Source organism: Myotis yumanensis, unplaced genomic scaffold (genome assembly GCF_028538775.1).
Source record: "Myotis yumanensis isolate MYYU_CA2020_CCGP unplaced genomic scaffold, mMyoYum1.0.hap1 SCAF_3, whole genome shotgun sequence".
Classification (NCBI taxonomy): domain Eukaryota; kingdom Metazoa; phylum Chordata; class Mammalia; order Chiroptera; family Vespertilionidae; genus Myotis; species Myotis yumanensis.
The window spans coordinates 209,109,719-209,134,040 of NW_027223754.1; the positions used below are offsets into that span (position 1 = coordinate 209,109,719).

General features: G+C 60.1%; 1 protein-coding gene across 1 annotated transcript in view; it reads left to right on the forward strand.

Moving 5' to 3' along the window:
- The window catches only part of CACNA1I (calcium voltage-gated channel subunit alpha1 I), an 84,461-nt gene that overhangs the window by 50,412 nt on the left and 9,727 nt on the right, over positions 1-24,322 (forward strand). The window contains exons 10-28 of the mRNA XM_070411167.1: positions 5,273-5,424; positions 6,054-6,239; positions 6,528-6,645; positions 7,372-7,527; positions 8,009-8,102; positions 9,032-9,231; positions 9,848-10,324; positions 10,621-10,721; positions 11,586-11,709; positions 11,976-12,044; positions 12,541-12,725; positions 13,330-13,456; positions 14,721-14,846; positions 16,584-16,673; positions 18,119-18,311; positions 18,895-19,046; positions 20,549-20,658; positions 21,274-21,407; positions 22,630-22,700. Coding sequence (XP_070267268.1) covers positions 5,273-5,424; positions 6,054-6,239; positions 6,528-6,645; positions 7,372-7,527; positions 8,009-8,102; positions 9,032-9,231; positions 9,848-10,324; positions 10,621-10,721; positions 11,586-11,709; positions 11,976-12,044; positions 12,541-12,725; positions 13,330-13,456; positions 14,721-14,846; positions 16,584-16,673; positions 18,119-18,311; positions 18,895-19,046; positions 20,549-20,658; positions 21,274-21,407; positions 22,630-22,700 — 2,865 coding nt within the window. The remainder of the gene's footprint in view (positions 1-5,272; positions 5,425-6,053; positions 6,240-6,527; positions 6,646-7,371; positions 7,528-8,008; positions 8,103-9,031; positions 9,232-9,847; positions 10,325-10,620; positions 10,722-11,585; positions 11,710-11,975; positions 12,045-12,540; positions 12,726-13,329; positions 13,457-14,720; positions 14,847-16,583; positions 16,674-18,118; positions 18,312-18,894; positions 19,047-20,548; positions 20,659-21,273; positions 21,408-22,629; positions 22,701-24,322) is intronic.

Consider the following 24,322-nt stretch of genomic DNA (forward strand, 5'->3'; position numbering starts at 1 on the left):
CAGTCCCTGCAGGTTTAGAACTTGGATGCCGCCGTGGCTCCCCTGCCGCCCTCCCTCTGCAGAGGCCCCGCCCGCCCGCAGCGCCCCGCGGTGGGCCACACTCTCATTTCCCTCTTCATTAGTTTGCCAAGCGCAGGCCCCATTCCATTTACTTCAATGCGGCCCCCGGGCCTGCCGTGACACTGTGCAGAGCTGCTGGGTTGCCAGCCGATCTGGCTTAATTACAAAGGTCTCTGGAGGCCGGGGAAGGCTCTGCGGGGGAGAGCTGGGGAGAAGGCAGCCGACCCCTGGCCTGGGGCCCAGCCTTGTGGCCTTTGCCCGGCTCAGGCCTGCGGGAGGCCAGCATTTCTGGGGGAGGCCCCACAGGGAACAGGAGCTCTGGGTGCTGGTGCTAGTGGGACGGCACCCAGGGGGCCTGTCACCGAGCCTGGGCACTGCCCCCCAGTGGCTTGCTGGAACCGGCTGGTAGGAGCAATCTTCTCACGCAGGAATTTTGCAAGGCCGTTGTTAGAAACAGCTGGGAGCTTGAAATTGGCCGTGGAGGAAGTGTTTACACCATGGGAGTTGGCGGATGCTACCGTCAGGGTTGTTCTTCAGAGGCCTGTTTGCCAGTATAATACTGGTCCCTGTCTTCTCCGTGGTCTCCTCCAGGGCAACACAGCAGCTGGGGCCGCTCTGTGCTCTGGGTTCAATCTCTCCCTCTACCTGTCGGGCTCCAGCCTCAGGCCGGGCCAGGGTCCCTGCCCAAACCTCCGCCTCCGCCATATCCTGCCTGAGCAAGCTTTCTAGCCTCGGATGTGGTGGAGCCTCTTCTTCCTGGCACCCCATGGGCCCCCCTCAGGCCAGGAGAAGCTGTTCTCACTGGCAAGTCACCTGCCCCTCCATAGGGTCTGCCTCGGTTTCTCCCCTTTCCCTCATAGGGATCAGCTCCCATTAACTGAGCACCTACTACTCGGCAGGCCCGGAGCCTGCGTGGCGCACTGAGTCCTCACAACCTCCTCATAGAGTGGCTGGGAGAGTGAGTTGCATTAGGAAGCCTGGCACATAGTAGGTGCTTGCGAGTTAGGAATTGTTTCTGAATCTTTTCTTGGAGCCTTACACCACCACTTTCAGGGTGACTTTACCTTCTGCTTCCTGGAACCTCAAAAATCAATGAAAGGAAAAGTGAGGGGGAGGGAGAATTTTTAAAATGCTCTTTTTAAAGCAGCTCCGAGTGGCAGCCATTGTTCGGCAGAGCTCCGCGCGGGGGTATTTTTGCTCCCTCTTCCCCGACTCCCAGACGTGGCTCAGTGGGAAGCAGTCCGCCCTGTGTTTATTTTGAGCTGCCCTGTCTGAGAGGCGCCTGCAGAGAGAGGTGGCTCAGGGCCGGAGGGAGCAGGGAGAGAAGGGGAGGAGGCAGGTGAGCACAGGCCCCCTCCTGCAGGGCTATGACCTTGAGGGGAGGCGCCCTAGGGGCCCCGCCACGCTGTGGCTGCCCACTCTGCTGGCAGGGACCTTGGTGTGGCCACCACGGAGGCAGGTGGTGAGGGGGCACAGAGCCCGGGCACTCCTGCCCTACTCCATCTGTACAGTGGGGGGCTGCCACCGCTCGGGTCACGGTACTCAAATGAGAGGTGAGATCACAGGTCCCCGTGGCCTTCAGGTGGTCACTGCTGCCCAAATCACGAGGGAGCATCCCCAGGTTCCTCGAGGCCGCAGAGTCCTCAGGAGGATGTTCCTCTCAGGGACTGGCCTGGGAGAGAGGTGAAGGCGTGTCAGCCGGGCAGGGGTCTCTTGTGGCCCACGAGGCGGCCAGATGGTGCCGACATCTACCCTTCCCTCCCCCTACCTTCCTGGGGGGAGGGTGGGCCCAGACTGTCCTTAACTGCGGCTGAGTGACAAGCATGTGGGTGAGGTCAGCTTGGGCACCGGAGCCTCCATCGTCACCTGCTGTCAGGATTGGTCACATCTCTTCCCGGGGTGACCCTCATGGCCGCCCTGGGCGGTAGGCAGAGTGGGCGTCTTATCCCCACTGGGCAGACGGGGAAACTGAGGCTCAGAGAGTGGGGATGGCTTGCTCAGGTGGCGGTGAGCAGCTGTCAGAGCTGGCGCTGGGGTCCTGAGGTTGAATTGGAGGTTCCGCTAAGGGGACAGGAGGTGGGATGGGGAGACACCCACTTCTCCCCCTCCCGGCAGTCACCTGTCTAGGCCAGCGACCCCTCCGGAGCTGGGCTCGACTGTCCTGGAGTTGGAGGATGGTCGCCAAGCTGGACAGCAGATCACAGAGGGTGGGGCTGAATGGGCAGCAGGACAGGCGTACAGGGAGCCTCCTGGGCAGGGGTGACCCAGGCGGGGGATGTCCCCTGGCCCCAGCTCCCTGGGGACTGCATTCGAGGCCTCCAGCTCAGCGGGTGGGTCAAAGCAGGCGCTATTCTCCCTTCAGCAGCCCCCAAGTCACTGCCGACCCAGGTCTGGGGTGACCCTGGGAAGATGAGGATGGGGTGGCTTAGTGCCCAACAGTCCAGCTCTGTGGTGGCTCGAGGGAGGGAGGCACCACCACGGGCTGCAGTCAGGGAAGGCTTCTCAGAGTCAGTGATACTGGAGATGGGTCCTGAGGGTGACTAGGTCCATCAGTGAGGCAGAGGAGGGGCAGGAGCAGGGACCAGAGGCACAGGCTCCCCCCAAAGGGCCCAGAGTCCTTATGAGGACGTGCACACGGGGCGGGCAGCCAGCCCAGGAGGCGGGGAGCTGTCCACCCATGGAGGGCTTTGAGGCTGGCTTTATCCTTAGGGCGGTGGGGAACCGTGGAAGGCTTGTAAGCCGGGCGGTGACATGTCTGCGCTGAACTGGACCCTCCAGCCAGGAAAGTGGGGCAGGTGAAGGGGTGTGGGCCCAGGGAGGAGACCTGGGTTTGAGATCTGATGCCACCACTGGCCGGCCATGGCCCTGGGCCCTCACCTCTCCTCTCTGAGCCTCAGGTTTCCTGTCTGTAAAATGGGGACACCACAGGGTAATGCTTGAGGCTGAGATGAGGTAATTCATGGAAAGTGCTTAGCACTGCCTGGCGTGTGGGAGACGTTAGTACCAGCTGCCGTTACTATCACGGGGAGGCCTGGGCCCCAGGGTTCCTGGGGGCAGTTTAGACCCCTGCCCAGCTGGTCCTTTATCTGCCTCTGCAGGAATGGCCAGAGGCGGGGCCTCCTGGTGCCTCCCACACCTGGCACTGGCAGGGTTGAGCTGGCCCTGCCCCTGCCCTTCTCCTGCCCTCTACCCTCCTGCCTCTGGCTTAACCTGGTTTTTCTGCCCTTTGGCACCTCCTCTCCCACTGGGTGGGTCTGTGCCATCTCTGCTGCTTTTCCTCAGCCTGTCTGTCTGTCTGTCTGTCTGCCCTCCTGCTCTCTCGCTGACTCCCATGGTATCATGATCCTGGTCCATTATGTGTTGATCTGTCTTGTCTCTCCACACCTTGCCTTTGCCTCTCACTCCCCATGCCTATGCTTGTCTGTCTGTCCGTCTCTCTCTACCCATCTCTCTCATGGCTGCCCCCGTTTCTCTTCACTCACCCCAATTGGTCTCACTGTGTCTACGTTCGTCTGTCGGTCTGTCTGTCTCTCCCGCTCACTGTCTCTCTCCCAGAGAAAGGCTTGCGGGAGTGATGGATGGTGCATTAGGAAAAGATTAACAGGTGTGCACTTGACTGGAGAAACAGCTGTTGCCAGGGAGTCGGGGAGCGAGCGGGTGACCTTTCCGGGAGCGGCGGCTCTGCCATCAATTGCGGGCGGAGCGCGCGTGCAGCGCGTGGGGCTCGGAGCGGGGCGATGTGCAATTATGGGCTGTCAGCGTCCACATTTTTCATCTCCCGCATGTCGAGTGTCGTTTGGCCTGCGGGGAAATTGGTGGCTCCGAGCAGCATCTGGGCCCCGACTTAGCCCTGATGCCGGGCCCCAGCCCTCCCCACCGAGGGGCCCCCTCGCGGGGCCCCACTCCCCTTTCGGGACCGTTTTGTGAGTCAGATGTAATTACAGCCGGGAGCGGGGCTTTCTCCTTTCATCTGGGCTAGAGCGGAGCTGGCAGCTTTATTCTATTTCCCAGGCACCAGGCGGGAAGCGGACGGTTGGTTTTTCTTTTTTTCCTTCTCCTTTTAACCCAAATGGAATTAGAGTCAGGCCTCTTAGGTGTCTAGTTGTCAGGTAGAGGGGCTGGGCTGGGGCGGGCGGTGCTGATGGCTGGCAGCCCCGCACCCTCCCGCCCTGACTCTGGCTGGTCCTTTGGCCTGGACGCCTTCTCTTGTCCCGGCCACCCGCTCCTCTCAGCTCTGAGGCCTCAGCTGAGGTGTCCCTCCCTCCAGGAAGCTGCTCCTGATTCCAGGATCACCGCTCCCCAAACCACCCTCACCGCTCCTGCCTTTAGCCCCTGCTGGCTGGTTTGTTAGTTAACTTGCGTGTCGGGGCTTTGCCACCTGAACCCGCACTTCCCAGGGGCAGGAAGAACATCCCAACTCACTCCACGGGCCACTGGGGTAGCACACGCCAGCACCTGGGCGGCTCGAGGGCCTGTGGAATGCGATGCGTGCACGAGTGCAGGAGGGATGCGTGGAGGAGGAGTCAGGTGGGGTCTGTGTGTCACAGGAGAGCCGCTGGGAGTCCGACTTGGCGCAGGGCCTGGCTCAGCCACAGCCTTGCTGGGTGATGCTGAGCAAGTCCCATCACTGCTCGGAGCCTCCGAGCCTCCTCTCCTCGCCTGTGGAACGGAGCCGCCTCCGTGGCCTCCCAGGTTGCCCGCGGCATCCGTACTTATGCTGGGTGTCCGGCCAGGCATGGGCACGCGGTCAGGCCTGTCACATGGTCCTTCCCTGGCCTGTGGCTCGGGCGGGAGCAGCCTGCCTCCACGGTGAGCAGAAACAGGCCTTCTCTGAACCTGCTTCCTCATCTGCAAAACGCGCTGCCTTCCACTGTTCGCTCTGACCAGCTTCTGAGCCTCAGTGTCTCCCTTTGTCAGTGGGTCTCGTAATGCCTCCCTCCATGTGCAGCCACAGCACCATTTCCAAACTCGTGGAAGGTCAGCCCCGAGGGGTCCCACCATCTCCGTGGACCCCGCAGGATCCGGGCAGCAGAACTGCAAGGTCTTCAAGGCCACGGTGTAACGGGGAGATGGAGCACCAGCGCGGACACTGAACTTCCAGGACACGCAGCCGGGAAGGGGGGCGGGGCGGGAGTCCTAGAGCCAGTGGGCTTCCGTAGGGTCCCAGGGCTGCCTTCTGCCTGACGGTTCGGTCCCTGCCCCACGCCCACAGCCCGAGGAGCTGACCAACGTCCTGGAGATCTGCAACGTGGTCTTCACCAGCATGTTCGCCCTGGAGATGCTCCTGAAGCTGGCCGCCTTCGGGCTCTTCGATTACCTGCGCAACCCCTACAACATCTTCGACAGCATCATCGTCATCATCAGGTGCCCCGCCTGCCCGCTCCTCCCCAGGCCGTGGGCCCAGAGGCACAGGAGGGAAGAGGGGGTTGGCCCAGCCTGTAAATGAAGTGCCTACGATCAAAGGAACCCAATCACACTGCAGTACAGTTGACAAAAATGTTTAAAAATGTGTGATTTAGCCATATACGTGCTTCTGGGTTAAAGCATTGAATGGTGAGGTCTAGCAGCGGGTCTGTGACTACCATCAGCCCAGAGGAGGGAGGAGCATAAACTCTGCTCGAAAATATCCGCATCAACCATCGTGTGATGTAAAAACAGCGATTTCCATGAACCGCGAGGCCATGGGCGCTGCTAATTCTCTGTATTTTGTTGTTTCCATTCATACTCAAAAGAAAGTTAAATCTCAAAAAGAGCTCAGTGACCTTATGGACCCCTGGATTCTGTCCCTAGACATCTTGGGGGGTGTCCATGGAGTCCAGGTTAACAGCCCCCAACTTAGGGTGTCTGGAGCTGCAATGACCTTGAAATACTGTTGGTTGGATGAATGAATGAATGAATGAATGAATGAAACGAAACTCTCCATCTCTTCCTTTGCCCTGCTCTCCTCCTGCCTCTCTCCCCTCCCCACCCCTGCGTGACGCCTCCCTGTGCAGCATCTGGGAGATCGTGGGGCAGGCGGACGGCGGGCTGTCGGTGCTGCGGACCTTCCGGCTGCTGCGGGTGCTGAAGCTGGTGCGCTTCATGCCCGCGCTGCGGCGCCAGCTGGTGGTGCTCATGAAGACCATGGACAACGTGGCCACCTTCTGCATGCTGCTCATGCTCTTCATCTTCATCTTCAGGTGAGCCCTGCCACCCCGGGGCCCACCCCTGCCAGGGCTCAGGTAGGAGCATGGCTGGTTGAGTGCTCAGGCCACACCCTGGACCTGGGTGGGAATCCTGCCACCATCACTTAATCCCTGGTGGCTCTGGGCGTGTACTTCCCCTTTGGGTCTCAGTGTTCACTTCTGTAAAATGGGACCAGCGTGGCTCCCTCCCATCTTACGAGGTTGTTTAGGGAATGGCACAGGTGGATGGGCAAGAGCTTGGTGTGTGTGAGGAGTCCCTTGAGCCACCTCCCTCCCCCCCAGCATTCTCGGGATGCACATCTTTGGCTGCAAATTCAGCCTCCGCACAGACACGGGAGATACAATCCCCGACAGGAAGAACTTCGACTCCCTGCTGTGGGCCATCGTCACGGTGTTCCAGGTGAGCACACGTCCGTATGTGCCGGGGGGCCGCGGTTTCACCCAGGATCGCCAGCCTTGGGAATCCAGAGAAAAGGGGCCTGACAGGGCAGTCCCTCAACTCCGGCTTAGTGGGCCGGTTTGGGGGGTGCGGCCAGGCAGGCTTAGGAGAGGCTCTGGGAGCCGGGCTGCCCGCCCAGTGCCCCTCCCTGCCCCCTCCGCCCACACCCTGAGACTGTGGGCACGTTAGGAGTCTTCCCTAAGACCGTTGCTCCCCGGTAACGTGGACATGGCTGAATGAGTGTGTACACACAGCTCAGGGCAGAAGGAGCGGGGGGCGGGGGGGGGCGGGCGGGCTTGTGCTGGGGGTGCAGGTGGGTCGCATGAGCGGGATGGAGGATGGGGTTGTGGGAGCAGCCAGGAGGGAGCACTGCTCAGTGGGGAGTGAATGTCGGGGCAGGAGTGTGCGGTACAGGCTTGCGGGTGTGGGCAAGCTGGGAGCACAGGCGAGCAGTGTGTGTGTGTGGCGGGGGGACGGAGAGAGTCCGTGGCTCCACCAGGTGGGCGCCCCAGCGAGAGCCGTGGTACTTGAGGTCCCTGGGAGTTCCCGAGCGCCTGTGAGCGGAGGCTGCAGGAGGGCATGGGCTGCCGTGTGCCTGTAGCTCCCCCCCAGCGGGCTCCCCCTGCCCGTGGGTGGGCTGGGGCTGAGGATGTTCTTGTACTGAGCTGTGTGCTCCTCCCCGCACAGATCCTCACCCAGGAGGACTGGAACGTCGTCCTCTACAACGGCATGGCCTCCACCTCCCCCTGGGCCTCCCTCTACTTTGTTGCCCTCATGACCTTCGGCAACTATGTGCTCTTCAACTTGCTGGTGGCCATCCTGGTGGAGGGCTTCCAGGCGGAGGTGACTGGGACCCTAGTGGAGGCAGCACCCCCATGGGGCCTGCAGGAGACTGGGTGAGGGGAGGGGGTCTGGACGGGGGAGGGCTGCCATTCAAACATCTAGCAGGCAAGTCTCCAGAAGAGGGGGATCGCCAATGAGGTAGTGAGCTCCCCGTCACAGGAAGCATGCAAACGGAGGTAGCATCGGGGTCCCTGCGTCTCCTCCGGGGGTAAGACTAGGCCTCTCCATCTCTGAGATGCTAAAGTCTCCAAGACCGGGACTCTGGATCCCGCCTCCTCCATCCTCTGAGGCTTTGGGGAACGTGTAGTCAGCAGACGTGGGTTTGTGGGCTAGGTCCTCACTAGCTTCTCACTTCCCTTCCCTGAGCCCCAATTTCCGCATTTGTAAAACGGGGGTGGGGTGGGGGGGACCCATGAAAAAGTTCACGAGGGAGGGAAGGGTAGAGCTGACCTGCGTTCCAACGTGAGGGTCGGTCTCCCAGGGTGACGCCAATCGCTCCTACTCGGACGAGGACCAGAGTTTATCGAACACGGAGGAGTTTGACAAGCTGCAGGAGGGCCTGGACAGCCTCGGAGGTACACCTGGGGCCAGGACCCTTCCCCAGAGATCCGGGTGGGCCAAGGGCACGGCCCAGGTTCCCCTCAAACCCCGGCTCTGTGGCTGCTCATTTCTGCGGTTTGTTGTTTACATTCATAATGGAAAGAGATGCTAAATCTCAAAAAGTCCGTGGCCAGCCGTAGCCGGTTTGGCTCAGTGGATAGGGTGTCGGCCTACAGACTGAAGGGTCCTGGGTTCGATTCCAGACAAGGGCACATGCCCGGGTTTCGGGCTCGAACCCCAGTGGGGGTCATGCAGGAGGCAGCCAATGAGTGATTCTCATCATTGATGCTTCTCTCTCTCTCTCTCTCTCTCTCTCTCTCTCTCTCCCTCCCCCTCCCCCTCTCCCTTCCTCTCTGAAATCAATAAAAATATATTAAAAATAAAAAAAGTCAGTGGCCTGTTGAGAAGAGCTTTGGGCCTCAGGATGCCTGGGTTTTGGTCCTATTTGACACCACTGGGCAGCTTGGCTCAAACCTCCCCGTCCACGCCATGTCCTTGGTAACCGGCTGGGCGGTTCTGCCTTGCTTTCCACAGCGGGCACGGCAGGGAGGTTCTCATGCTGGGTGAAGCTCAATGGTTGCCCTGAACACAGAAGGCAAGGGTGTCACTTACCCAAAAATAAGCTGAGAAAATTAAAATAAATTTTAAAAAATTAAAATTAAAATAAAAACAAATAAACAAAAAACAAACAAACAAAAATAAGCTGAGAGCCCTGTAGGCGGGGCAGGGGGGAGGCACATGTGGTGGGGTCCAACCTGGAAGACTTCCTGGCGGAGGAGGTCTCCCCAGAAAAACTCTCCATTTCTGTTAATCGTCCATGTCTGTTTCTTTGTCTCATGGCTTCTTTTGCTCTTGTTCTGGCTTTCTGTCTGCCCTTCCCTCTGTTTCCATCTCACCCCTCCAGATCCCAAGCTTTACCCAATTCCTCTGACTCCCAACGGGCACCTGGACCTCAGTCTTCCTCTGTGTGGACATCTGGGCCCCGTTGGGACCGCGGCACCTGCCCGCCTGTCGCTGCAGCCAGACCCTATGCTGGTGGCCCTGGGCTCCCGCAAGAGCAGTGTCATGTCGCTGGGGAGGGTGAGCTACGACCAGCGCTCCCTGGTGAGTCCTGTGCGGGGCTCTGATGGCGGCTCCCTGCTGGGTGTGCGGAGGGACCCTGGGGAGAAGTGCCTGCCAGTCCAGCTTCAAACTGGTACCAGGCCTCGGGCACCGAGTGTCCAGCCAGAACCAGGCAGGGATGATCTCTGTTGCATTTCTGGGTTCCTGGAGCCAGAGTGGGACCAGACAGCAAGGAATGAATGAATGAATGAATGAATGAATGAGTGGAGTTGGGCCAGTGGGTCTGGTGTGGAGAATGGGGTTTTTATCTTGGCGCCAATGTGTAGGGTAAAGAGCTGAGTTGCGGGGGGGGGGGTGGGGGGGGGGGGGACAGATCTCACCAGTAAGTCACAGCCCTCTCTGAGCCTCAGTTTCCTTACCTATAAAGAGGAAAATGGCTCTAACTTGTGTACCTTCCTCCAAGGAAATGGGGTGGCAGGAGGAGATGAAGGCACACTTTAGACAAGCCCACACGGCCATGGATGTGGGGGAGGGAGAGGCTGGGTGGGGAGAGGGCCTCTGGAGTCCAGCTGGTTCTGCCACCCACTGGCCAGGCCAGTGGCCCTTTTAGGGCCTCAGTCACAGCCGTGGGGCTGACCAGCGCCCCGGCTTCTCCCAGTCCAGCTCCAGGAGCTCCTACTGTGGGCCCTGGGGCCGCAGCGGGGCCTGGGCCAGCCGCCGCTCCAGCTGGAACAGCCTCAAGCACAAGCCGCTGTCGGCAGAGCACGAGTCCCTGCTGTCGGCGGAGCGCGGCGGGGCCCGGGCCTGCGAGGGCGCCCGGGACGAAGGGCCACCGAGGGCCGTGCCCCTGCACACCCCGCACGTCTACCACGCGCATCACGGGCCCCACTCGACCCACCGCCACCACTACCACCACCACCACCGCCGGACACTGTCCCTGGACACCCGAGACGCGGTGGACCTGGCCGAGCTGGGACCCCCTGTGGGCACCCACCCCCGGGCGGCCTGGCGGGCGGCGGGCCCGGGCCCCGGGCACGAGGACTGCAATGGTAGGATGCCCCACATCGCCAAGGAGGTCTTCACGCAGATGGGTGACCGCCGGGACCACGGGGAGGATGAGGAGGAGGTGGACTATGTGAGTTGGCGAGTTGGCGGGGCTGAGGGACCAGGGCCAGGAGACGGTCCACGGGACAGAGGGAGGAGGGGCCGAGGGGCAGGGCTCAGGCGGGTGAGCGGGAGGTGGTTGGAGCTGCCCACAGCTCGTTGGGCCCACCCCTGGGAGAGAAGCCCTGGGAGGGGTGTGGGTTCGGATCTTGCTGGGAGAGCTCAGAGGTCACCCGGGGACCCCAGCTTGCTGGATGGCTGGAGAGGGCAGAGACGGGCAGCTCTGGGCAGCGCTGACCAGTCCGCACCCCCTCCTCTCCTCACCAGACTCTGTGTTTCCGGGTGCGCAAGATGATTGACGCGTACAAACCCGACTGGTGCGAGATCCGCGAGGACTGGTCTGTCTACCTCTTCTCCCCTGAGAACAGGTGGGCCGGGCCAGGCTTGCGGGGAGGTTGGACTAGGGGGTGAGCAGGTCTGGGAGGGAGAGATTTCTATAGAGAAAGTCGGGCCATGGAGGCTGGTGCCCTCCTGTGTAGAGGGGCTCAGGACAGGGGGAGTGTTTGAATGGGGACTTTCGTCTAGGCCCGTGGTCGGCAAACTGCGGCTCGAGAGCCACATGCGGCTCTTTGGCCCCTTGAGTGTGGCTCTTCCTAAGCCTTAGGAGTACCCTAATTAAGTTAATAACAATGTACCTACCTATATATTTAAGTTTAAAAAATTTGGCTCTCAAAAGATATTTCAATCGTTGTACTGTTGATATTTGGCTCTGTTGACTAATGAGTTTGCCGACCACGGGTCTAGGCCATCCCTGAGCTGGCACCAGGGTGGACAGATGCTCAAGTAGCCGGGCGCTCCCATGGGAGGGGGCATTCTGGCTTCCTGCGGGAGGAGGCCTTGTGGTGTCTGTAGGTGGAGCAGGGCTGTGTAGAGGCGGAGGCTGGGCCAGGTGGAGGGAGCAGCCCGAGGGAGGGTCTGGGGCAGAAGCTCGGGGTATCAGGCCAGGTGTGTCCGCGTGGTGGAGGGCAGGGCGCCGGGGTTCGGGCGAGTGTTTGGAAGGCCTCGCGTGCCAGGGCAAAGAGGGTGCTCTTCATTCTGAGGCTGTGGGAGTTGCCGTGGGTGTGTGGTCGGGAGGCGGCTCCAGGTGGGCACCCTGAGCGGATGTAAATGGCTGTGGACGGAGAAAAGAAGGGTCACTTCCTCTGGGCCATCCCCAGGCCTAAGCCCTTTGCCTTCCTCCCACCGGGGTGAGGGGCAAACCGAGACTCATGGCCCCTGCCCACTCTGCTCAGGTTCCGGGTCCTGTGCCAGACCATCATTGCCCACAAGCTCTTCGACTACGTCGTCCTGGCCTTCATCTTCCTCAACTGCATCACCATCGCCCTGGAGCGGCCCCAGATTGAGGCCGGCAGCACCGTGAGTGGCTGGGGCCTTCGGGCAGGGCCGGGGCCAGGCAGGGGTGGGCCATGGGGCCTGCTATGGGGTCGGGTGCAGGGCCGGGGGCTAGGAGCTCAGAAGGTGGATGTCGATGCTGCAGAGGAAGGTGTGGCTGGGAACTTGTCTCTGGGGAGGGGCACCTCCTTGGACTGTGAAGTGGCCTCCCCTCGAGGCCCCTTGGCCAGAGGCAGAGGGGACCCGCAGTTCTGGGAGCCCCAGGCCCATGGTGTCTCCTGCTCTTTCAGGAACGCATATTCCTCACCGTGTCCAACTACATCTTCACCGCCATCTTCGTGGGCGAGATGACACTAAAGGTAGCCCTGTCTTCAGCTGGGACCTCTCCCACCCCCAGTGGCCCGCCCTCCCCCAGCTGTCACTCACCTGCTGGTCAGCAGCATTCCACAGGGGCCCCCGAGAACCACCCCGCTTGGTACCAGCACTGGGCTAGTGTGACGGGGGTGGGAGTGGGGTAGGGGGTCAGCCATATCCTGCTCTGCAGGACGTCACAACCGGCCAGAAAGGCTCATGCAGGGAAATGCTTACAGGGCAATGGGGGTACCTGCTGGAGGTGTGGGCCACTTCCCAGAGCTCGCGGCTTGGAACTGGGTTTGCGGATGTGAGGGGAGAGCAGATCAGGACAGGCTGTGGGGCTGCTTCATGCGCCCAGACCTTCCAGGTCCTGCCTGCCGCCCACCTTCTGAGTGGGCCATGGGGCATGTGACCCCTGTGGCTCCACCCCACCTGCCTGACTCCCCCTCACCCCACCTCTGTGGCTGAGTCAGATGACCTGGCCCGTCACCCCGCCCCCAGGTGGTCTCGCTGGGCCTGTTCTTCGGGGAGCAGGCGTACCTGCGCAGCAGCTGGAACGTGCTGGACGGCTTTCTGGTCTTCGTGTCCATCATCGACATCGTGGTTTCCCTGGCCTCGGCCGGTGGAGCCAAGATCTTGGGGGTCCTCCGGGTCCTGCGGCTCTTGCGCACCCTACGACCCTTGCGGTGAGGAGTCCTCCGTGTTGGGGGGCGGGCCTGGGGTCTACGTGGGCCACTCGCTCCTGCCCTCCTCACCCACCCAGTCCTCTGCTAGCACGTGCCCAGCACTAGCTGAGCAGGGCCAGGCTCCAGGCTGAGTGTGTATGAGTGTGTGTATGTGCGTGTGTGTGTATGAGTGTGTGTGTGTATGTGTGTGTACGTATGTGAGTGTGTATGAGTGTGTGTGTACGTATGTGAGTGTGCATGAGTATGCGTGTGTATGTATGTGAGTGTGTATGAGTGTGTGTGTATGTATGTGAGTGTATGTGAGTATGTATGAGCGCGCGCGTGTGTGTATGTGAGTGTGTATGAGTGTGTGTGTGTACGTATGTGAGTGTGTATGAGTGTGTGTGTGTGAGTGTATGTGAGTATGTATGAGCGTGTATGTGTGTGCGTGTGCGTGTGTACACACTCTCACACTGGGAGATGGGATGGAGGTGGCCCCGCGCAGAGCCCTGCTGCGCCTACAGCTCTGGAGCCTGGGGCCACCGCCCTGGTGCCTCTGGGAGGACTGGGCTGCCTCCTGCCTGGCTGAGGCCCAACAGTGCCCTTGGCCCCTCCCTGCCTGCAGGGTCATCAGCCGGGCCCCGGGCCTGAAGCTGGTGGTAGAGACTCTCATCTCCTCCCTTAAGCCCATCGGCAACATTGTCCTCATCTGCTGTGCCTTCTTCATCATCTTCGGCATCTTGGGGGTACAGGTGAGGGGTGCCCGGCTGGGCAGGCAGTGGGGTCGGCTCTAAGGTGGAAATAGAGGCTCCTCACTCCCACTCAGCTCCTCCGACCCTGGGGGCTCAGGTGGCCCCGGTGGAGCAGGCACGTCCCTGTCAGCAGCGAGTTCCCAGTCCAGGAGGGAGACAGACATGGCCAGAATGGTTGCGTGCAAGGCAGGCTGGGTAAATTGGATCACAGGGGTCCAAGCTACAGGAACAGGGGGCTGGGCTGGGGACAATGGGGGAAGCACCCTGCAGGAGGTGCCCTTTGCACCGGGCCTTGAAGGAGAGGTGATTTGGACAGGTCAGGGCGGGCAGGTGGTTTCGGGGGGGATGGGCACATGTGGAGGCGAGCCGATGGTGGGCGGGGTCAGAAGGGGAAGGACTTGGGATGGCAGTTAAGGAGCTGGGGCTTGGCGTCTCCGGGACTGGGGCCACGGAAGGTCTGACACAGGCAGGGCCTTGAGCTGGCTCGGATTTTGGTGTGGAGCCCAGCCCAGGAGTAAGATGGGCCTCAGGGCTGGGGTGGGTTGGGTCATAAAGTGTGAGACGGGGATGGCCAGCGTGACCTGGGTCCTCTGGGGTCTGAGCGGCTACTGAGACCCTTCCTGTTTCTTGGGCGCCTGAGCCCCGAGGCCCCAAGGCTCCTCACCTGGTCCTGCATTTGGGCTGCAGCTGGTGAGGAGCCCCGGGCACAGGTATCCTTTGGGGTTGCTGAGAGCCACAGTGGAGCCACTAGGCAGGAGGGGCTGGGAGTGGACAGTGGCCCTGACCCTTCCAGGCAGTTGGAGGCTTGGGTCCCTGGTGAGAGAGAGGGTCTCTCTCTCTCTCTTTCTCCCCCCCCTACCCCCCCCCGGGGGATATGCAGGCATCTCCTCCCGTGGGGTCCCTGCCCCATCTCCAGCACGGATACTGGGGTCTGATCTCGGGTCTGTGCAAAGCCCAGGAATCAGACAAACCAGGGTGTGAACCTTGACTCTGCCACTTCCTAAACCTCAAGTGACTGAGAAAATTACCTGCCACCCAGGCCTCAGGCCTCAGTTTCCTCATCTGTGAGATGGGATGACAGCAGTGCCACTTCCTGGGGGGGGACGTGGGGCGATGGTGTGGTTGAGTGGTTGGCCCGGGCTGTGCACAGAGGAGGTGTCTGCTGAGGAGCAGTCCCTCTTCTGATTGGCACCCACCCCCACCCCCACACCCACCCCTGGGAGTGTTGGCAGGACGGTCGCTCACCCCGTGTCCCTCCCCGCAGCTCTTCAAGGGCAAGTTCTACCACTGCCTGGGTGTGGACACCCGCAACATCACCAACCGTTCTGACTGCATGGCCGCCAACTACCGCTGGGTCCATCACAAGTACAACTTCGACAACCTGGGCCAGGTGAGCTACGCCCACCGACCCTTTCCTCACCTACCACCCCAGTGCGGGGAGTGACAGTTCTTCAATGCCAGCAGCTTGGGATTATAGACCAGCCTCCAGGACTGACCCCGGGACTTCTCCTTCCCAAGCCTCAGTTTCCTCTTCTGTGAAATGGGTAGGAGTAGCACCACCTCAACAGGATTCGAGGATGAGAGATTCTGAGTGCGTGTCCCCAGGTGCCGGGCGCTTCATAGGCGCCTCAGCGGACACTGGTTCCTGGCTCCCACCCCCACCCATGGGACGCAGACAGGAGTTTGAAAGTCAGCCAGACATGGGTGTGAATCCCGGCTCTGCCACTTACTGTAGGGCTGGCCTCTCTGAGCCTCAGTTTCCTTGTCTGTAAAATGGGGATGTTACAGCCCACCTGGCAGGCTGTGGAGAGATGAAAGTGCACCCAGCCCCGGGCCCGGGGTGTGTTTCCTCGCCCTTCTACTCTGCTCTCTCCACTCACAGGCAGGCCCCTGCCCACTTCCGGCCTCGCCATTGTTTCCTCTCCTGGGGGCCTCCCAGGCCTGGCCATCTGGGAGGTGCCCAGCTGAGAGCCTCCAGCGGCTGCTTACAAAGCCCCCCAACTGCTCCTATTTCTTGAAGGCCCACCCGGTGCTGGGTATGAGCAGAGGGGAGTGCCTTCCCCAGTCACACAGGGAAAGGGCAGGATCCAGGTCCAAGTGGCCCAGGGCCCATGCCCCGCCCCTCAGCTGGGATCCTCCAGTGGGTTCCCACTGGAGTCTCACCCCACATGACCAGAGATCCCACTCCCCATGCCCCCCGGGAGATGGGCCACACAGCCACAGAGGGGCAGTGAGTGGCCGGGGAAGGGGGTTAGGAACTGGGGCACAGTCGCTCCCCCAACTCCTCCAGATTCCCAGGAAGCAGTGCCTTTTCAATTTATTATCAACTCCATGTTGGAAAAACAGATGTTTTAAAAAAGGTGTTCCACTAAGCTGAGGGAAAGCCAGTGGGGGCTTTCAATGAGCTTGCTCCTGACCCCTGACCACTGACCCCTGACCCCAGCGCCAGGCCCAGCCACAGCCCCCATGGGGCATCCATCCCTTCCATTCTGAGAATGCTCAATGCCAGGCCGACGCCCTGGCGCTCTCAGCACGCAGAGCCAAAGGGGGTGAGCGGGGGGCCCAGAGCCTTGACCCCTTTCCAGGCTCCTCCCCAGCTATGTGCCCTCAGGCAAGCCCCCGTGACCCTCTGTGCTCCGTGTCCTCCCCTGGAATGGGGACAGTGATCGCAGGGCTGTGATTCCATCGCAGGCTCTCTGCACTTTAGGCCTCTGTGATCCAAGGCCTTCCAGGGACATTTGTCCCCTGGCCTGCGAGCTTCATGTGCCTCCCTGGCCAGGAAGGCTTCCTCTGTGTCCCCTGTCCGCCCGCCCCTGTGCCAGAACCCTTTCCGGGCAGCCCTTGGCATCACGCCCAGCTGGAAGGGCAGAGGACGGGTCTGCAGCCTGTATAGACAGGAAGGAGGGGCCAGTGCAGCAGGAGACCCATCCCAGAACCTCATGTCCTGGCCCAGGGCCCTGGGCTGCAACAAATGAACGTGTGGTGGAAGCACAGGGTGGAGCCAGCGGGGAGACGGGCTCGGGGAGAGGAGTGTTCAGAGTAGGTGTGCGGCTGCCAGGCCATCTCTGCTGGTCTGGACACTTTGTGAACCCATCACCTCTGTCCCCTCCCTCCCCGTGTCTCCCAGGCCCTGATGTCCCTCTTCGTCCTGGCCTCCAAGGATGGCTGGGTGAACATCATGTACAATGGACTGGATGCTGTTGCTGTGGACCAGCAGGTGGGCGTGGCTGGGCCAGGTCACAGGGCAGCAGGGAAGGGATGCGGTGGTTTGGGGGCCCAGTGATCTGAAACTGTGTCAGCAAGACCCATGCCCGTGTCTCCCACTGTCAGTGAGGCCCACCCCCCACCATCCGGGCCTGAATCCTCCACCAGTAGAGCCACCCCTTGGGGAGTGAAAGTCATTGTTCCATTTTCAACAAAGCCCCTTGCTCTGTAGGGGCAGTCCTCCAAGCTGGTTCTGGCCTGGAGGGGTGCAGGGCCTTGTGGGTGGAGAGGGGCTGAGCCAGCTGACGGGGGACAGTAGGTGCAGGCCTGACGCAAGAGAGTGACACATTCAGGGAGTCGTGAGAAGAGGTTCCCGAATGGAAAGTGGGGGGAGAATGGCAGGAGGTGTGGAGGAGGCAAGCAGGACAGTATGGTCCCGGCATGGCAAGGGCTGGCATTTAGCTGAGGGCAGTGGGAGCCAGTGAAGGTGTTAGAGCAAGGGAGTGACAGCATCGGGCTTGCTTGTGGGAGCTTCTTGTGGGCTGCTGGGCGGGGATGGATTTGAGAATGAGGAGGGTGGAAGGGGTCAGGGAGGGGGTTGGGCCTGATCGGAAGCTTGAGCTCTTGCTCTCAAGATCCCCCGAGAGTAGGGGTCCCTTCTGGGGCGGAGTAGGGAACAGGGAATGAGAACACTTGGGGGCATCTTCCTGTACTTTTTCGTCTGTCCACCACCCCAACCACACACACACACACACACACACACACACACACACACACATACACATACACACACACACACATACACATACACATACACACACACATACACATACACACACACACACACATACACACACACACACACACGCGGACTCAACAAGGGATATGTTTCCCCCTGCTGGATGCCTTATTTCTGGAAGAATGAATAAATGGGTGGATAGATCTTTGGATGGATGGATGATGGTTAAACAGAAGAATAAGTGGGTAGATGGCTAGATGGATGGATGAATAAATGAAGGGTGAGTGGATGGGTGGATGGATAGATGGATGGATAGATGAATAAGTGGATGGGTGAATGGATGGATGGATGAATGAATAGATGGGTGGATGGATGGATGAATAGATGGGTGGATGGTGGGTGAATGGATGGATGGTGGGTGGACAGATGAATAAGTGGGTGGATGGTGGGTGGGTGAAAGGAAGGAGATGGCTGGATATGTGTCCAGGAGGCAGCAGCTGGAGCAGGGAAGGGGAGGGGCTGTCTTTGCTGAGCACCTTACTTGTGCCAGGCCAGGGTGGGCACTTCCCCTGCATCCTCCTTCAAACCTCACGGCGCCCTCGGAGGCAGGCTGTTAGTATCTAAACTGCACTGAGGCTCAGGGTGGTAGGGCGCCCCTCCCCCACAGCAGGCCCTGCGGTGCCCGGTCAGCCTGCCTCAGCCCATCTGGCTCCCTGCAGCCCGTGCCCAACCACAACCCCTGGATGCTGCTCTACTTCATCTCCTTCCTGCTCATCGTCAGCTTCTTTGTGCTCAACATGTTCGTGGGCGTCGTGGTGGAGAACTTCCACAAGTGCCGGCAGCACCAGGAGGCCGAGGAGGCTCGGCGGCGCGAGGAGAAGCGGCTGCGGCGCCTGGAAAAGAAGCGCCGGAGTGAGTGGGTGACTTCTAAGGGTGGGGGGCACCCCACCCCGGGCCTCCTCTGCCCACTGCCGCTGATCCTTCCGGGGGTGAGGGCTGAGGCCTGAGTCCCACACCAGCCTCTGGGCCTTCGGAGCTGGAAGGGATGGAGGGTCCGGCCCTGTGCCCCTGGCCCTGCCCCTTTCCCAGTGTCTGCCTGTCCAGGTGACCTGAGCCCTATCGGTGTCCACCTGGAGTCTGATGGTGACACCAATGCCAACCAGGTGTCTCCGTCCTGACAGAGGGCAAAGGCAGAGCCTGATGCCCGACCCTGAGCTGTGGGACCCCTGCTCTCCCCCCAGCAGACCAGAGCCCCTGCCATGGGCACTTTCGGGGTGGATGGAGAGAATCAGTGTCCTGCTCTCTCTGCCACCTACCCCCCCCCCCCCCCCATCTTACCCGTTTCCCTTGTGGGCCCCGGGGCTGGGTGGAGGGGACCTAAGTCTGACTCCCAGGGCCTGCTTCCTCTCTCCCCTCTGCCTCTCCCTCCACATGTTCTGTGCCCGCCTTGGCCACCCTCTGTGGCCTGTGCCACACCCCTGTGCATCCCTGGCAGAGGCCCAGCGGCTGCCCTACTATGCCACCTACTGTCCCACCCGGCTGCTCATCCACTCCATGTGCACCAGCCACTACCTGGACATCTTCATCACCTTCGTCATCTGCCTCAATGTGGTCACCATGTCCCTGGAACACTACAACCAGCCGATGGTGAGCCCCAGCCCTGCTCCCCGGGGCCGAGGTTTCATGGGGAGCAGGCCCTCAGCAGGACCCTTCCCCTGGGACAGGGTGGGGCAGGATCTGAGTTGCCTATGCTGGGCGCTATGCCCAGGAAGCTCACGGCCTGGTAAGACAGGTGACTGAAGGAGAGGGGCCAGAGGGAAAGGTCTCCAATTTCTGGTGGGTGAAGGTGACATTTGGGCCCTACCTTGAATACAGTAGCCAGGGTGTGTTTCATATGACTTTCTGCAAGGCATGTACCGATTTTAACTCTCTCATCCTCATAGCAACCTTAAGGTGGGGGAGGGGACTTTCTCCAGATTTTGTAGACAAACGAACTGAGGCTCAGAGAGAGAAAATATGTTGCCCCAATTAGTCAGCCAGAGAGCAGTGAAGCCAGGGCTTTGATTTGTATTCAAGGACTGCCAGGTGGCCCCCGATGCTGTCTGGGCATATGGAGCCCGGGGGAGGGGCATTTCAGGTAGCAGGACTGTTGGGGGCAAACACAGAGGTGGGAGAGGGTGACCAGTTCCTAGCTAGTTGCAGGCAGTGTCCATGAGGGGCATGTGAGGGGCTTGTAGGGGCAAGTGCATCCCAAAAGCTTCTTATCAGAGACTAGAGGCCCGGTGCATGAAATTTGTGCATGGGTAGGGTCCCTAGGCCTGCAATCAGGGCTGATCGGGGCCTTCCGGCTGCCGGCCGGGGCCTCCCTTACCTGGTTGCTAGCTGCTGGCCAGGGCCTTCCTTCATTTTGTGCTGCCTACTGGTGGTCAGTGCACGTCACGGCAAGCAAGTGATCAAACTCACGGTCGAACTCCCGAGGGGACGTTTTGCATATTAGCCTTTTATATATATAGATAGGGAAGAAGAGGGGAGCAGAGCCTCCAGGTGAGGAGTTATTTTAAATGATAGGAGAGGAATGTTATGCATGCAGGGGAAAGGAAGGCAACCATTGGCAGAAAGGAACTTCCAAGTTAACATGAAGAAATGGAATAATAATAGCTCACATCTACCAAGTATTTAAATATGTAACCCTGTCTGGCACAGGGCTGTTAGCTCATTTAATTTTCACAGCAACTTTCTGAGGTAAGGGACTGCTATCACCTCCAGTTTACAGATTGAAAAACTAACTCCCAGAGGCCAAGTGACTTGCCCAAAGTCATAGTGAACAAGGAGTAAGTGCTGAGCCAGGATTCAAATCTAGGCAGTCTGGTTCTTAAACCTGACCCCTAACTATTAACCAACACTGCTTCCAAAGAGGGGTACCTGGACCAAACCAGCAGAAATAAGGAAAAGGAAATAGCAGTGAGAGAAATAGTGCACATTATGTAAGATGGAAGGAATAAAAGTAGACACATAAGTCATTGCACTAAAGGTGAATGGATTAAATTCTCCTCTTAAAAGGCAGAGACTTTCTGACTAGAGGAAGATGGGAAGGGGGCAGGTCCTGGGGCCTGGATCATGCTTCTCTTTGCCCTTCCCCTACCCCATAGTCCCTGGAGATAGCCCTCAAGTACTGCAACTACTTTTTCACCACTGTCTTTGTGCTGGAGGCTGTGCTGAAGCTGGTGGCATTTGGTCTAAGGCGTTTCTTCAAGGACCGGTGAGTGGCTGGGCCAGGCCATAGCAGCATTGATGGGGCGGCAGGATGGGGAAGCAGGCCTGATCCCTGGGGAAGCCTGGGGCAGCCAGAGGAGGGGAACTAATAAGTGCCTGGGGCCCCTGGGTGCTGCCTGAAGCTCTGAACAGGAAGTCGATATGGTACTACCTGGTGGGTGCAGGGCATTCTACCAAGTCTCCTGATCGCAGCTCCCATGGGTCCTCCACACCCTACAGGCAGAGCAGGGCACACCGCATTCTTTTTCAGAGGGAACATAAGGTTCAGAGGGCTTGCTAGACTAGCCCTGGGCCACACAGAGGGAACAGGGGCTCAGGATTTACAGCCAGAAGTCAGAGTCAATTTCTTCTCCTCTGCAGGAGGCCGAAGATATTTATTTAGCCCGGTTAGCCTCTTGCTTGAGGGTTTGGAGGCTGTCTAAGGGCAGAGAGGGAGCTGGACCCGGTGGGGTCTGGAGGGCTAGTCGGAAGGGTGGCCACACATCCCTGCCAGCCACAGCAGGAGCGGGGAGAGCTGGGACCTCCTCCTAACAGAGGTGTGTCTAAACTAGGTGGCTCTCACTTTGCGTCCCACTCCTGCCCTCCTGTGTCTCCTGAGCAGGTGGAACCAGCTGGACCTGGCCATCGTGCTGCTGTCGGTCATGGGCATCACGCTGGAGGAGATCGAGATCAACGCGGCACTGCCCATCAACCCCACCATCATCCGCATCATGCGGGTTCTGCGCATCGCCCGGGGTGAGGGCAGGGGGCCGGCGGGGGAGGGGAGCGTGGGCACGATAGGGGAGGGGACTGGGCACGATGGGGGAGGGGACTGGGCACGATGGGGGAGGGGACTGGGCATGATGGGGGAGGGGACCGGGCACGGTGGGGGAAGGGACTGGGTACAATAGGGGAGGGGACTGTGGGCACGATAGGGGAGGGGACTGTGGGCATGGTGGGGGAGGGGACTGTGGGCACGGTGGGGGAGGGGACTGTGGGCACGATGGGGGAGGGGACTGGACACGATGGGGGAGGGGACTGGGCACGGTGGGGGAGGGGACTGGGCATGATGGGGGAGGGGACCGGGCATGGTGGGGGAAGGGACTGGGTACAATAGGGGAGGGGACCGGGCACGGTGGGGGAGGGGACTGGGCACGATGGTGGAGGGGACTGGGCACGGTGGGGGAAGGGACTGGGTACAATAGGGGAGGGGACCAAGCACAGTGGGGGAGGGGTGTGGGCACGGTGGGGGAGGGGACTGGGCACGATGGGGGAGGGGACTGGGCACGATGGGCTTCCTGCTGAGCAGGGAGAGCAGAAGCCAGGAGGAGCTCACACCCAACATACACACAGGTGCCCCTGTCCACAGGCCGTTCTGTACAGCACACGGCACCCCCCTCATCACACCACGACCCATGCGGCCCAGCCTCAGCTTGAAATTCCTCACCGGCATTTCTCCTTTCATTTCTCCAACACCAGCTGGGACACAGGGGCCTCAACGCTTCTTAAAATCCCCTTTCTTCTCCCAGACCTCCCGCCACCCCAAGGCTGCTCCCACACTTCTTTCAAAGACCCCCTGCCTCCCTGTTCCCCCAGGTGCCTCATCCCCTCCCCCTGCACCTGCTGTGGCCTCCAGGTCCCGAGGTGGGGATGGCTGAGCAGAGCTCAGGGTAACGCTGGAGTCCTCTGTAGCCAGAGGAAGAGGCCTGGGCACTCACTGGATGGTCATTTTTCCTCATCGGTGAATTAGGGGGTCACTCTTACGCTTTCCCCCACACTCATATACTTTATATCCCTTGGTTCCCACTGGGTGTGCCCTCTGTCTTTCGGTCTTCTTTACACCGATGTCTACACCTCGTGCCACAAGTTTTCGTGCACACCCCACTCACCCTGTACCTGCACCACGTTCTGTGGCACTCGCACACGTGCACGCGCCCCACCACGGGCCTGGCTGAGTGGCCGCTGGGTCTCCCCACAGTGCTGAAGCTGCTGAAGATGGCCACGGGCATGCGGGCCCTGCTGGACACGGTGGTGCAAGCTCTGCCCCAGGTAAGAGCCGCCTCCCCCGGCGGCCCCTCCTGCCTGTTGTTGGTGCCATGCTGGGCCCTGGGGGGAGAGCCCCGACTCCCCTTCTTCCAAAATCCGCCTAGAGCCAGCGCAGAACCTTGTCTCCAGAGAAGCAGTGTGAGCTGGGACTGTGGGAGAGGGAGCAGGTGTCTTGCCTCTTTCTTGCTGATGTCACCAAGTACTCACCAACCCCGCTCCTTATCGGGCCCTGGGCTGGCCCCTGGGGACCCACATTCCACCCTCAGGGGTCAGCGGGCTGGTAGGGGAGACAGATGCTGCAGGGCAGTGTGGCCAGGGGCCTGCACTGTGCTGGGGAGAAGGAAGGGGTCCTGACACAGACCGGAAATCAGGGAAGGTGTCAGAGGACTTTGAACTTGACCTTGTAGGGTGGCTTGGCAGAAGGAGGTGGTGATGTGGACAGAGAGGTTCTGTTTTGAGATTCTAGGAGGGGACAGCCTGAGACCCTGGTATGGGTACAGATCCTAGGAAATTATCCCATTGGTCAGTGGGAGGGACATAGGATCAGGGCCACAGAGGGGTCATCTTTCATCCTCCTGGGAAGTCTGAGATTCCAGTCTCTCCCTCCCCTGCTGTCCTGACTACTTGAGGCTCCCCTTCTCCCTCCCCCCAGGGTGGCCTCTGCTCTGAGGTGCGCCTCATGCACACTCGTTTATTCGTTATGACTCATCTAGTCTTAAGGAACTTCAGGCATCGTAAGATAAAAGGCACAGACACAGCACACTGCACATGAGGATAAAAGACGAACAGCTCGGGGGAGGCGAAAGCACAGCTAGTTCTCCGGGAGACCTGGGCTACGAATGTTAGCGAGTTCCGTTCTCCAGTTTGGTGCGAGCTTCCCAGCAGCCCAGTTGCAAAGGGAAAGCGCCATGACTCTCACCAGGTCTGATCGAAAGCAGGGGCATTCATGCAAAGAGATGTGGCTTTTCCTAACACTAAGTCTCTTCAAAAGATTTGCCACATGGAAGACGGGGTAAATGCTGGGCCTGCAGGGTGTGTGGGCAGGAAGTGGGTGGAGCCCAGACTCCGATCACCCTGCCTGGGATCAAAGCTTCGTCCCCTGTGAGACCCTGGGCATGTGACTCAACTTCTTCTGCCTTGGTTTCCTTGCCTATAGGAAAGGAATGGGACCGGGGTCATAGGAAATGCTGTGTGAGCATCTGCTAGGAATGGGGATGGGTGGTGTGTGCCCCCAGCTATATTGGCCTTCTTCCCTCCCCCACACCCCAACCTCCTTGTTCTGACCCCTGGGTATCCTTGGGTGGTTCCCCAGACCAACCCTGAGTTGGCAGAGGACACACGAAGATGCCCAGGTGGTCCCTGGCTCAATAGTAATTACAATTATGTCAGCAACTTTAAGAGACTCAAGTGCCAACTAGCACATGGCATGGCCGCAGGCTTACCCTTCAACATCTATTAGCTGACCCTGGACCGTTCCTTGTTCTCTGTAAAGTGCTATAAAAATTAAACTTTAGCCTCTTTCCTCCTATGCAGAGGTAAGGGGCATCAGGGAAGGCTCCTCGGGGGAGGTGACTGGTGACCTGGGCTTTGAGGGTTGGGGAGGGAGCAGTTACCAGTCAAAGACG